The sequence below is a fragment of the Mus caroli genome, unplaced genomic scaffold (assembly GCF_978045245.1).
Source record: "Mus caroli unplaced genomic scaffold, Mus_caroli_1 scaffold_6, whole genome shotgun sequence".
NCBI lineage: Eukaryota > Metazoa > Chordata > Mammalia > Rodentia > Muridae > Mus > Mus caroli.
The window spans coordinates 2900273-2914427 of NW_028227261.1; the positions used below are offsets into that span (position 1 = coordinate 2900273).

At 50.5% G+C, this 14155-nt stretch overlaps 1 protein-coding gene across 1 annotated transcript in view; it reads left to right on the forward strand.

Annotated features, from left to right (window-relative positions):
- Positions 1 to 12280, forward strand: part of Ajap1 (adherens junctions associated protein 1) — a 108775-nt gene extending 96495 nt beyond the window's left edge. Inside the window, exons 4-6 of the mRNA XM_021161549.2 lie at positions 710 to 952; positions 3176 to 3306; positions 11211 to 12280. Of these exons, the coding sequence (XP_021017208.1) occupies positions 710 to 952; positions 3176 to 3248 (316 nt within the window). The 3' untranslated portion in view covers positions 3249 to 3306; positions 11211 to 12280. The remainder of the gene's footprint in view (positions 1 to 709; positions 953 to 3175; positions 3307 to 11210) is intronic.
- The last annotated feature ends 1875 nt before the right edge of the window (positions 12281 to 14155 follow it).

A 14155-nucleotide genomic window follows, 5' to 3' on the forward strand; every position in this document is an offset into this window, starting at 1 on the left:
TCTGCTGGCTTCACACCTGGTAGACAGGTGGACCCCTGTAGATCTAGTAATTCAGGGGAGGGGGACCCCAGACCCCTGTGCATGTGGCGTAGTAACCTATCATGACCATCTGGGAGCAGAGAGGACTTGTGACCCCTTCTGTGGCACATGGGACATGAGAGCATGCCTTTGTCAAACCCTGGAAATGGCGAACACAAGAACACAAGTCACTGTTTCCCCTTTGAAGATGTGTTCTGGGCAAAGTGACAGACAGACAGACAGACAGAGGTGGGTGCAGGCTAGGAGCTCCCTCTCAGCAGCTCATTTAACAGTCAAGCTGCTCCCACCCCACCCCAGGTCCCCTCCTGCCCACCCAGCCCTTCTGCAGTGGGCATTATCCACCTCCCCATCCAGTTAAGGCATCCGAGAGAAACTGAGTCTGCCGCCTCAGTCTAGTTGACATTCTTTAGGCAAATAAGGATCCCTAGTCCCACGGCTCACCTCAAAGCACTCTTGTGATAATGGCCACATTTAAAATTCAGATTTTATATTGGAAAAAAAAAGTTGATTACTTGATTGTGGTTGATCTTTCTGGAGAGGCTGGGAATTACTGTGTCATATAAATGATGCCTGGCAGCCGAGGCTTCGCTGTGGATGTGCGGGAGAGAGCTGCACAAGCGCTCCGGAACCTGCCCTCCCCCAACTCAACCCCCACGCCCCTCTCTCCTAGCTGTGCCCCAAGCGGGCACACTCGGAGGAACAGCCACCAGCGGAAGATGAATCAGCAGGAGGAGAGTTGTCAGAACTTGACAGACTTCACCCCGGCCCGGGTACCCAGCAGTGTGGACATCTTCACCGCCTATAACGAGACACTGCAGTGTTCTCACGAGTGTGTCAGGGCCTCTGTGCCTGTGTATGCCGATGAGACGCTGCACTCGACCGGGGAGTACAAGTCCACCTTCAACGGAAACCGGTGAGTTCCACATGACCCAGGCTCCGAGGCTCAAAGCTCTGTGTGGGTGAACAGGTACTGCCATCTTGGCCAGTCATTCTGTAGAGCTTGCAGGGCCCTGGCACATGCAGAGAGCTGACTTGTCAAAACAATAGCAGTGAAGTTAAATCAACAGGTATGTAGCCACCCCAGGGAAGCACAGTGGAAGCCATGGTGAGAACCTATCCCAGACCCCAAAACGGTGACGAAGAAGTTCTCCCAGCCCCTCACACTGTGCCTGGAAGCCAAAGAGCTGCCCTCCAGCCTCAGGATTCACAGCCAGCCAAGTGCTCACTGCCCCAGAGTATCAGCAGATTATGTCGGGTCCCTCCCACAGTTACTATCTCTGAGATTCTGTCAATAATAAAGCGTCAGCAGCCAGCTCAGAAACACAGAAAATGCCAAGCAGACTCCGGGGCTGGAGCCTCTTATTAAATGCTGTTTTATTATTCATGGGTGATCCCTCAAAGAAGACACACTTCTCCAGCCATCCCTGGGAAATGGTTAAGAAACCCCTGAGTCAGCTGCTCAGGGTTTGTCCAGCATTAAATTAAAATATCAATAAGCTATTTTTTTAAGTGACTATGCACCCATGCGTCATCTGTAAATTAGGGGGAAAAGAAGAAAAGAAATGAGGCAGTAAGCCGGCTGCTCATGTGCGGTCAAAGCTGTATTAGCAGTTGTCTTATGGTTTTACTGCTGTGAACAGATACCATGACCAAGGCAAGTCTTATAAAGGACGACATTTAATTGGGGCTGGCTTACAGGTTCAGAGGTTCAGTCCATTATCATCAAGGCAGGGACATGGCAGCATCCAGGCAGGCATGGTGCAGGAGGAGCTGAGAGTTCTACTTCTTCATCTGAATTCTGCTAGCAGAATACTGACTTCTAAGCAGCTAGGATGAGGGTCCACACCCACAGTGACACACCCACTCCAACAAGGCCACACCTCCTAATAGTGCCACTCCCGGTGCATATACAAACCATCACAGCAATGTAGGGACACTATCAAGGGCTCCCTGTTGTGGCCACAGGGAGGTCAGCTCTGGATCACTCTGCCCCTTCCACCCTGTCCGCTGATTTATCTATAAATAAGAGTGGCTCTTGGACATCTAGGGCTTCTGATCACCAGTTCCAATGCTCCTGTGGTACTGGCTGCAGTGAGCGGGTATGCCATGTTTGTGCCATGGGGAAGACCTTGTCCAACTATAGAGGATTTGCTATCTGATACTCTCATATCCTACTACAGAGCCAGGAAGGGTAACACTCTGGTGCCTGCCACTGGGCCTGGGACATGGCAGTTGCCTGTTTAATTTCTGTAGTTTTGATGAAATACCTTGACAAAAAGCAGCTTAGGGTAGAAAGGAGGTTTTTTTCAGTTTATGATTCCAGGTTTCAGTCTCTCATCACAGGGATTTCACAGCAGCAGAAGTGTTCACACCTGGTCAGTCTAGAGCCAAGAGAAATAAATACATGCATGCTTGCTTGCCTGCTTCATGTTTATATGGTTCAGAATCCCCTGCCTAGGGGATGGTGCCTCTCATAGTGGTCTGGATTCTCCTAAAATCCCCTGCCTAGGAAATGGTGGCACTAATAGTGGTCTGGATTCTCCTAGAATCCTTTGCCTAGGGAATGGTGCCACTCATGGTGGTCTGAATTCTCCCAGAATCCCCTGCCTAGGGGATGGTGCCATTCATAGTGGTCTGGATTCTCCCAGAATCCCTTGCCTAGGGGATGGTGCCACTCATGGTGGTCGGAATTCTCACAGAATCTCCTGCCTAGGGAATAATGTCACTCATAGTGGTCTGAATTTTCCCCACTTATCAATCAAGATAACCCCACTTCACAGACATGCTCACAGGCCAACCTGGTTTATATGGTCCTCACTGTGACTCTCTTCCTGGGTGATTTGTGAGGGAGACATTTTAGGAGCTAGGTCTTGCCTTTTTTATCATATGCAATATGATCTTTGCCTGTGGATGCATAGGCTCACCCCAAAGCTAGCATCTGGAGATGGCACAGGAGTAAGGAAGGGCCAGCCTTCCCACCCCCACACCTGAGTCCTCAACCTTCAACCTCTCTGCTTGCGGGCCTGTGAGAAAATGGTAGTCCCTTAAAGACCCATCTCTAGATAGCAGAACCTGTCTGAAGGCTGCCCACTCACCTGCCCTGTAGGCTAACACCAGCCTTTTCTGCTCTCCACAGAACCTCCTCTGCGGATAGGCATCTCATCCCTGTGGCCTTTGTGTCTGAGAAATGGTTTGAAATCTCCTGCTGACTGGCCGAAGGCTTTTTACCTCCTGGGGGCGGGGCAGACGCCATGTGTCTGTTTCATGGTACGTATCTTCCTGGGGCAGGATGCCCTCCTTCTCCCCCTGCTCCTCCCCATCCCCCTTACCTCTGTTTGGGATGACCAGGAGCCCCTCTCTAAGACAGTGGGTTTCCCAGGACATCCCCTATGTAGATACTGGACCATGGGTCTTTGAGGCACATCTCTTAGACACACAGATGAGACTACCCAGTAGGGGAATAGCTCACAGGATGTCCTTGCTGCTGCTGCTGCTGCTGCTGCTGCTGCTGCTGCTGCAGCTGCAGCTGCAGTAGCAGCAGCTCACTGCCATGCTCTCCCTGTGCAGAGGTGAGAGCTGAAATCACCTTCAGAAACAAGCTCTGGGCACAGCATCCCCTTCCCTCGGCAGGAAGCCACCCACCAGGGCAGCAGCTAAGCAGACAGGGACCACACCCTCAGCACACAAGTCATGCTGGGGGAGGGGCATTGGGAAGCCAGAGTGGAATTAAAAAACAGTCTTGAACTGTGAAAATAAGAGATAAGAAGTAACATGATAAAGAAAGAAAGCGAAGAGTTGAGACATCCACTAATTTGAAGCCGGAGACCGGCACCCAGACAGGATGGCTCTTCACGCTCCACTGCCTGGGAACATTCAGCTTGCTTTGGTTGGTATGAACGCGATGCGGACATCCAGTGGCTCCTTGCTGAGTCTGTGAACAGTGGCCTACAGGGACGTGAGCACCTTACCCTGGAGCCTCCTCACTTCCTGCTTACACAGCTGCAAGCACAGCCCATGGCGATGTCTGTCTGTCCCCCTTTGTTTTGAGATGCAAGCCTTGCCCCATGTCACGGCAGACACAGCCAGTCTATGTCCCTCTTTTAAAAGAGGCACCTAGTCATTTCCCGTGGAATGATAAGCCGTCTCTTAGATAGGACACAGTGTCCACAGATGTTTTCGTCTTACTCGATGCTCGCCTTCTGTGTGGGGTGAGGGGCGGGCATGGCTCAGGGGGTTCCATACCCAGCCCTCGTCCAGCAGGAAGCGGGGAGGATCTGCGGCCAGCTTGGAAATGAATCGGTCAGTTCTTAATCCCAGCACTAATGAATCGCAAGTTTGGTCCAAATCAAATCTCCAGCCCCCAGTCCCTGTCCCAAAGCCAACATGTTCCGCCAACGGGCAAGAGAATGTAATTAGATTAGACTGGAAATGAGCTTCCCGCAGAGGCCTTCACCGAGCCTGTGTGGCAAACACAGCCTTCTAGCAGGCAAGGCCCCAGAGCCTGGTGTATCCTCAGAGCATCGTGCCATGGTCTGCCAATGTGTTCTCTCCATTAAGGCTGTGGACGTCCCTCTTGGATGTACCAGCCCAGCTGGTGTTGGGGAGGTCCCAGGGTGGGGTAGGCGCCACATCTCAGTTATAGCTTTAAAAGTTCATCTTTTAAAGGTGGATGTGGTGGCTTTAACCAAACGGTCATGAGTTTGAGGGAGAGGAATCACTGAGAGTTTGAAGACAGCATGGGTACAGAGTCAGATCATGTATCAATTAAAAAAGAAAGAAAGAAAACTGTATTAAACAACAATAATTCATTGTCATGGAGATGCTGAGTCTGCCCACTGAGCCACAACTTTCTGGAAGAGCTGGGGGCCCATAGGCCATTTGTCTTGGGGCAACTCTGTCATTTAGATGTTAGAAAGCCCAGTCTCCCAGAAAGCCCATCTACAGGAGGGAAACTGAGGCTGAGAGAAGACAGATGATTTGGCCATGATGGTCTAGGTTGTCGGTGGTGAGGCCTGATTACCCACAGCTGCCTGGTTCCAGGATGTCACACTGTCTGCCATACAGATGGCTGTGCCTTACAGTGTCTGAGACCAAGCCCATCTCTATGCTAGATGCCTTTGCTCACTTCCCCCCTAAGGCCAACTCCAAGCTGTAGGCAGGTTGGAGGTAGAGTGGGGCTGTAAGATCTCTAACTAAAGGGGGTGGTCAGCCAGGCTGCAGTGAGGCTAGTCCTGAGTACCTGGGGGCCAGGCTGCAGTGAGGCTAGTCCTGAGTGCCTGGGGGCCAGGCTGCAGTGAGGCTAGTCCTGAGTGCCTGGGGGCTGAGCTCTGCAGCCTTCTTGCAGGGAGCTGCAGCACGGACATTCAAAGGAACACAGAGCTCGGTGAGCAGGACGCGTGGTTGTATTTGTTCCTCTGCTCCAGACCTCTTGTCTTTCTGGTGGCATCTGCTCCTCCCCAGAATAATGATGTCCCACAGTTGTGATTGGGTATCCCAGTACACTGATCTTGGAAGGGGTGTAGCATGCAGCTGCCCCAGGAGTTCACAGTCACTCTCACCTACATGAGTACATCTGTTTCCAGTCCACCCCACCCCTCTGTGTACGTTATGGGGACCCTCTGGGCTCAGAAGAACTAGATGTGGTGTCTCCTTTCCAAAAGAATGTGTTCTGCTGTCACGCCTGCCACGCTTCACCTCCGGTGACTTTCTCTAGACCAGAACCAGGAGAGCTGGAGAAAGAGGCTCATTAGTCTCTGATAAATGCTTAAAGATCTCATTGCTGTGTGCCGGGCGAGCTATTCATCAGTCACTGGGATGAAAGCCTTCAGAGTCCAAGCATCCCCTGATTCTTATAATTAACGCCTGGGCATGAGCAACAAGCAGAGACGTACCAGAGAGATCTCTCGGGTTTACACGGGTGCTTATTGTCCCTTAAATAAACAGCAATTAATAGAAAAACGTTTAATTAAGGTTTAATAGTCAATAGGGATATTTATCTCTCGAAGAGCCTTTAGGACTTTTAGATAGCTTTTTATAGGTGATGTAGCAATTTGTCTAAAAGAATTTTAATGTGTGTGTGTGTGTGTGTGTGTGTGTGTGTGTGTATGCCAGGATAGTGTCTATGTGAGTGTGTCTCCCTGTCTGTGTATGTTTGGGTGTATGTGTCAGTGCGTGCTCTCTCTCTGTGTTTGTGTGTGTGTATGTCTGTGTGTGTGTGTGTGTTCCTTCCACTGTGTGTTCTGGGAATTAGACTAAGGACCTCAGGCTTTTGAAGCAAGCTCTTTTGCCCTCTGAGTCATCTTGCTGGCCTCTGTGTAGCAGTTTCTTACCCCAACACATCCTTACCCCTTCACAGGACTGTGCCTGTACAAGACGGGAGGGGGGTGCTAACCATGACCAAGTCTTTTCCCTGCAGACAAACTCCTGGGGAAACCCAGGTATCCTGACAGGCAAGCTTCCACTTCGGAGAGTCCTTATCTCATACCACCTCACGGTGACCGCAGGTAGCCACACAAAGATGATTTCTACGCAGAGGCTCGCCTGCCATTGGCTCATGCCTCATTTCCTGTCAGTTCCGCCACCCCCAGGATGGCTGAACTTCAGAAAACTGAATTACATGTAGGTTCTTCCTATTCGTCAAAGCCACTTTATTCTGAACAGCACCTCGGAAAACATTAAGACTCTCCAGTCTGGAGCACACAAGAGATGAATCATTACTAATATTCTCAGGAACAAATTGAAGCACAAACTGATAAAAAAAAAGGCAAGTACCTGAACCTTCCCCCAAACAAAAGAAAACAAAACAGAACAAAACAAATCACATCCCAGGGTCTGGGGAGATGGTTCGGTGGAGTGCTTCAAGTTCTCTAGCACCCATATAGAGAGCCAGATCCAGCTGTTCTGTGAGCTATGGGTTCACTGAGAGACCCTGTCTCACAGTGGACGGGGATTGAGAAAAGCACCCAACATCGACCCCTGGCATCTGCATGCATGTGCATAAGCACTTGTGCACAGGAACATGTACACATGTGCACATACAAACACCCTGTTCATAGAGTGCAAAGCTCTCATAACTTAAAGGAATATCTCTTTCAAAGTAACACGGAGAACCTTCTAGAAGCTGTGCTTTCTGTCATCCAGCACAGAAGGAACACGGGGCACAGGTGTCCTCTCAGGCTGGTCAGGAGCTGTGGTACCAGGGACAAGGCCTCCCTCTTGTCTTTGTTTTTAAGAGCAGATGCTCAAGCCCTTGAGCCCAGGAAGCCTGCAGCTCAGTCTCCTTCCGGGCAGCAGGGGGCAGAATTTATCCCGGAATTTATCTGCAAGATCACTTGCTCTGCAGTTCCCACCTTCCCTGTCCTTCCCTGCCTGTTTCCTGTGGGGTCTAGACCCACATCCTGCATCCTTCCCTTGAGCCTGTGGTCTTTCTCCAACTCAGGGCCAAGTGGCTCCTGCACTGAGCCTCTGCAGCAAGAGACCCCACCCCTCCACTTTAAGCCAGAACTAGAGAACAGCAGGGCTGAGAGCTCAGGGCAGGTTTCTCATCTCTCCTCCCTCCCTGACCTAAGGCTGGGATGATGCCCTGACATTGTCTGGAATCTCCTCTACTCTCTGCAGAAAGTCAGTGCTGCTGTTAAAATGGCCATCTCACCACTGTCTTGGTCTCCCAGTGACCCTGCCCTGTGGGCTTGGAGGAGAATTCCTTTTCTATGTGGTTCCATATAATCACTTAACAAGGGATGGCCCCTGTCACCGGGCTCTACCACCCAGCCTGAGGTGATCCCCACCGCAGACCTGTACTCAGGGAGGGTCCTGTTGCCAGGGAAATGCTATGCATGCCTGGCTGAAAATTCCAGGAAACTCTCTTATACCCGGGAAGCAAGACAGATAGAAATTGAGGGCATGTCTGCGTAGAGGAGAGAGGAAGGGACTCGGTGGAGGGAAGGTAGGTGGGAGGAGCCAGCATGGAGAACATAGAAGTATCTAGAAGGCTGGTAGGGAGTGGGTAGGGCTGTCCCTTCAGCCTTGCTTTGTTTAAGTTCAGGATCAAGGGTCAGCCTCCTCCTTGGGAGCCTCTCTCATGAAGGTGAAGCCTCCCTATGACTTACAGCCAACCTTAGAGGCAGGTTTGGCAGAGCTTGCCTCAGATCCCAGCACTCAGGACGTTGCAGCAGGCCAGGAGTGTTGCAATAACAATGTTGCAACAATAACAATAATGTATAGCTTCTGCCCAGACTAGGCTGGATAGAGAAACACTGTCTCAATAAAAGGGGGGGGGGACAGAGACAGAGGCAGAGAGACAGAGAGAAGAGGGAGACCTAAGTCACCCTGATTATACCAACCTAGGCCACCAGGCCAGCCTTTGGTGAAGCTGTTTAAAACAAGTATATAATTGTAGAAAAATAGACCTAATAAAAATACCAATTAACTTTGCTGTCTCTCTGTGTGTCTCTGTCTCTGTTTCTGTCTCTCTGTCTGTCTCTGTCTGTCTGTCTGTCTGTCTGTCTGTCTGTCTGTCTCTCTCTCTCTCTCTCTCTCTCTCTCTGTATGTGTGTGTGGTGTGGTGTTTGTGTGCATGTGTAGTGTGTTGTTATTAGCTATGTGTTTCTGTGGTTGTATGCTTGTGGAGGCCAGAGGTCAATGTTGGATGTCTTCCTCTGTCAATTGCTACCATATTTTTTGAGACAGAGACACTCACTGACCTGAACTTACCAATTCTGCTAGGCTGGCAGGCCAGTAAGACCCAAGGATCCTCCTGCCTCTGTCTCCCCAGCACAGGGATTATAGACCCACACTGCAGTGCCCATCTTGTATGTGGCTCTGTGGATCCAAGCTTGTGTCTTCACGCTCACACAGCAGGTCCTTCAGCCCTGAGACCTTACTCTTAACCCTTCTTCAGTGTTAACTGTATCAGCAGCATTACTTGTGTCAGACTGTTCCCAGGAAAACTTCCCACTGGATACTAGCAGCCGCCCCTGGCCTTGGCATCCCTACTGGCTGTACAAATGCACACTCTAGCCACCCCCACCATCCGCCTGTTTAAATGCACAACCTGGGTCCCCCACATGAGTGGATTCGCAGAGTACTTTTTTTTTTTAACTTCCACAGTGTTCAAACGAAAACGCGCACCCAAGATGGCTCTTGCTGTCTTAAATTACTTCTCTGTTTGAAACCCATTTCCTATTGATCCCTGAATATGGAGATCGGGTGGAGACATAGCTCGGAGAATTCCACCAACAGGAGCCTTGTGCTGACATGACCCGAGGTCCCCATTCCTTTATGAAAGGTTGACTGAGGTCTGCAGTAGATCGAGAACCCCACAGAAGCATTTTGGATGCTTCAACTTAGGCCTCATAGAGTAGCCCAACAGGCACCTCTTGGAGATGGCAGGCCAGACAGAGGGTTGTACAAGGAGCTTCTGTTGTCCATTCTGGGACCATAGGGAAGGGCCTAGTACCTCAATCCTCTTCTCCGCCTCACTGGAGAGACAAGTGTGAGGCTCTGGGAGCAAACAGGGGTCCTCACAGCCCCACCCACAAATCCAGGATGAAACCTTCATGTGTCCCATGGAAAGGTCAGTGCTCAAAGTCTACCACTGTTGAGTCAGGAGAAAGGGTATCCCACTGGAGTTTCCTGGGAGAGTTGAGTCCCATACCCATGCTTCCTGAAGCTATGGGGACTCTTCACCCAGCTCCTAGGCCAGCTTGCTTTCAGGGCTGTATGTCCCCAGAAGGTTCGAAACTCTCTGTGACGGATCTTCCAGTCTGGCCATTCTCTGGGCCTGGGACCTGTGGGGCAACACCAGTACTCATGTCACATCCTGTCACCTTCATCGAGGGTCCCGAGAGCCCTGGCTTCTTGGCTTGTGTCATCTACAGGTGTGGAGGAAGTCCCCTTTCTGCTTGAGAGTCTTAGAGGCCTGTAGTTATGGGATGGGTGTTTCTAGTGAGAGCCCCGAGGGGCAATGGAAACCCACACACATTGCCCCAGAACTCACACAGCACTCAGCAAGATCGCTCATGGCTGCGATGTAATAATACATCCTCATGCCCAGGGACTCTCACTGGCTGGAACTCTGGGCTGCCACTTACTGCTGCTCACACACAGACAGGTTTGGGTACCTTTCCCTGACCAGGCTGCTGAGGGATGCTGCAGCCACTGGCCGCTCCCACACATAAGCAGGTCCCCTTTCTCTCTTGGGGGACTCAGGATCTAGAAGTCTGTCCTGAGTCTTGGTCCAAGTGAACTTGTAGGTGGTGGTGGATGGCAAGGGACCCCATAGGCTCCTTCCTGTGTTATAGGTGCAGCGAGCAAAATCTCTGCCGTCCACGAGTTAGAGAGGGAGGGGGAACATGGAAGGAATACTAGCCAGTGGCAGGCATGCTTGGGTGATGTGTTCCTGAGGGGGCAGCTCAACATTGCCTCCCCAGCAGCTTCACCACTGCTTTTGTGGTGAACTCAGACCACCACAGAGTTTATGGCTTTAATGCGGAAAAGGATTTCAGTGCTGGCTAGTGTCCTAAGCTGAGTTGGGAGTTTTGTTAAAGATTCCTGAGCTCAGTATTGACAGTGAAAAGAAATGCTCAGAAGAAGTCAAGACACTCACCAGAGTGTGGGTTTCAACTAGAAGGCTGTAGATTGACATTTGGGAGCTTTTTTGGGATTTTGGTACGCAACATGTTTCTAGGACCCCACCATCCTCTGCCTCTGTTTCTTTCATTGATAATGAGGCGACGGCTTGGCTCCATGGGTTCCTGGGATGAGATTACTATCTAGTCAGCTAAAATCAGGAGCCGCTGGGATTGCGCAGGGCCTTTAGAGCATGCCCTTCCCCTGTACCGTCTCGGGTAAGATGCCTAGAACGTGTAGATGCATGCCTGGGAAAATGAGGAAGGCTTTAAGGGTTGGTAATTTGCTAGTGAAAGACTTCAGTCAGATGCTGGGGGAGCAGTTCTTTTTCCTGTGTTCCCCAGACTTTCTGTATTTTCCTCTCCTGCCCCGAATCCAGGTTTTCTCGGTAGGCTCTGCACACAGGGCTGAAGCCTTCCATCATGGTCCCACCAATCCTTGGCAACCACCGGAGTGGGTATATTTGGGCTTTGTGTGGGCAGTGAGCCTCCCTGTGCCCCAAGGGCTGCTACTATTTACTCTCTTCCTTTCTGCCTCCACAGGATTCCGTTGGTGAACTTGTACAAACAAAACAACAAAACAAAAAAATTATAAAACCTAAACCTAAACTATCTAAGGGGAGGGTCCCGCACCCGCTGCTTCTGTTTGCCCGCGGGAACTCAGCTGAGCAGGACACCCAAGGCCAAATCTATTTTTGTAAAATTGCTCGTGCCTAGGGGCGCTCCCGTCTCCCAGAGTTTTCTCCGGAGAGCAGAAAGAAGACATGCAAGAAGCGGACTGGAGACGGCAGAGGATGCCATGCAGAGAAGGACAGGAGACGGCTCCCGACGCCTGGGACTCGCACCACGATTCTGAACCTGTGCCAATAATACCACTATGTGCCATGTAATGACCCGGAAGCTCGGCAGGAGCCGAGCCCAGCGAACCACGCGGAGAGATCTTAACAGAGGACAGGGGTGGGGGATCACTTCCGGTAGAGTCACTATTTCTGGTTAATATACATATATAAATATATAAATACCAACACACAGACACACACACTTTTTTTGTACTGTAGCAATTTTTGAAGATCTTCAATGTTCCTTTTTAAAAAGAAAAAGAAAAAAAGAATTGTGTTCTAGTCACAAAACTTGATTTATTTAACATGCTTAGTATGAACAGAAATAAACCTGTGTTTTGTACTTTGGCAAATCACATCACACGCAGCACACACACACATGCACACGCACCCGCACATACAAACATACAAGCACTTATATGCATATATTGGAGAAGCCGTTCTGCAGGTCGTCCAGGGAGACAGCCTCAACCCAGAGGACGAGCCCTTACGTGACAACTTCCATCTGTCAGACACTTGCCGAACGGTACTCATGCGTGGCTTTATCACTTGGGCCAGAATTAAGAATGCTGTGGTTTTCTCTCTATGTATTCACACACACGGTCAGTGCTGCATTTCTTCATTTAACTGTCTGAGGATGCTAACAGCCACACGCGTTCACGCAGCCGACTGCCAACGAGTGAGCCTGAGAACCAGGTTGGGTGGGTGGCAGATTCTCGAACATTTGTGTCATACAAGCATAGACTGAACTAAAGAGATTTTACAGTTCCATAATTAAAGGAATATATCCGTACACGGTGTGTGCTTGTGTCGGGGCTGCACTCAGGAGCCCAGGAGAGATCCGAATGCAATGGTTCTGTGTGTGCCCAGCTCTGGTGGCTCCTGTGGGCCATGCTCTGGTACAGGCTGTCTCCTCCTCCTGTTGCCGAACAGATGCTGTGCTTTTTCTTGGGTTAAGTGTGAGCAGGAAGGTTGGAGAAATGGAGGGCGCAGTGATGTTTGTTATTAAGATGCTACACTGGGACTTCTGTTGGGTCATAGACAGAATATCTCCTAGAAAACCCGCATCATACTCCCTGGTTTGGAATTACTGCCTGCAACCCATCTTCCCTAGGATCCTAGTAGCAGGTGCTGGGAGGGGCCTGTGGACCTGTTTCACACTCTTCAAAATTGTGTGTGTATGTGCACTGCCTGTATGTATGTATGTATGTATGTATGTGTGTGTGTTGTCTCTCTGTCTGTGTGTATATATAAGTATGTATGTGTATGTTGGTTTTGTGTGTGTGTGCACCATGTGCAGACAGTAGCCATGGAACCAGAGTTACAGATGTTTGTGAGCCTCTCTGTGAGTACTGGGAATTAGACCTGCTTCCCTGGAAGAGCAGCCAGGGCTCTGAACGGCTGAGCCACCGACAGCCCCACAGCCTGACACTCCTGTGCATTACAGACCAGGGGCTAGGCCAGGTGCAGGAGATCTTCTTCAGAGAATGTGTTTTCTCGGTACGGCCCAGGTAGGAGTCAGTGGCAGCAGGAGAATGCAGGAAAGACTGCAGACAAGGTGAAAGATTGAGGACAGACAGACAGACAGACACTTGCTTCTTCCCAAGGACTCTGTCCTCTGGAATCGACCCAATGCAAAAGGTGCTTGGTGGAGCTAGCTTTCGTATGTCCCTGGGCAAGTGAAAAGGTCTGATGGTAGAGGGTAACGGTGCTTTTACAATTCAGATGCGTTAAGTTCTGTGTCCACAAAGCACTCAAAAATTTGGAAGATGTTTCTTTTGGATTTCATTTTTGATTTTCCATCCCTGCCCCCAAAGCAAAACAATGCAAACACTTGCCACTGGCCTGTTACAGCTCCGGGGCCACAGGGTTCTCCTGCATGATGCTGAAATGTGCGTCTTCTCTGCGCCTCACCTGGCTCCCGTTCCTCCCTCTGGCCTCAAGCATTTCCATCAGAGGTGGGCTTTGGGGTTGTGTTAGCCCTGGGTGAGCAGGTAAGGCAGGGTTGACAGCATCCTTTGGTAGTGGGGGGCCGGTGCTCAAGCCAGGGACTTTCTGAGCTGCAGAGCAAGCCCAGTCAGGGAGGACGGTGATTGTAGCTGCAGAGTCATCTCTACCCACACTCAACACCAGCCCTAGCACAAGGTTGGACTCTGGTGTCTTGAACTCAGAGTTCCTAAGATACCAAAAGTCAGAGGGAAGGTTAGAACAACCTCTAACCCTCATAAGCCCGTGGTAACTCCTTTAATACACCCAGAGCAGGGTCCCGGGGACCAATTAGGTAGAAGTGTGTGTGCACACTGCAGAAGTGTGTGTGCATACTGCACCACAGAGCCCAGTTCAGCCCGGTCACTGCCAAAGCAAAGCAAGGCTGCCAAATCCAGGGATACACTGATGTTTTATGTTAATCTTGAGTGGCTTCCTCACCTTCTTGCCCTTAAACAGGAAGTAGATTTATGGGAGAGAAGAATATGGCCACGAGGTGTCCACTCAGCTATAGGACTGTGGGTTGAGGCCCAGCGTGTGACTCAGGTGTCTCACATATCTGGGGAGTGGAGGGACAGTACCCTGAAGTGTGAGTGGTCCCCGCTCTGCCCTTCACATCTGTAATCGAGCCTACTAACAAATACCACACATCTTACTAGCACC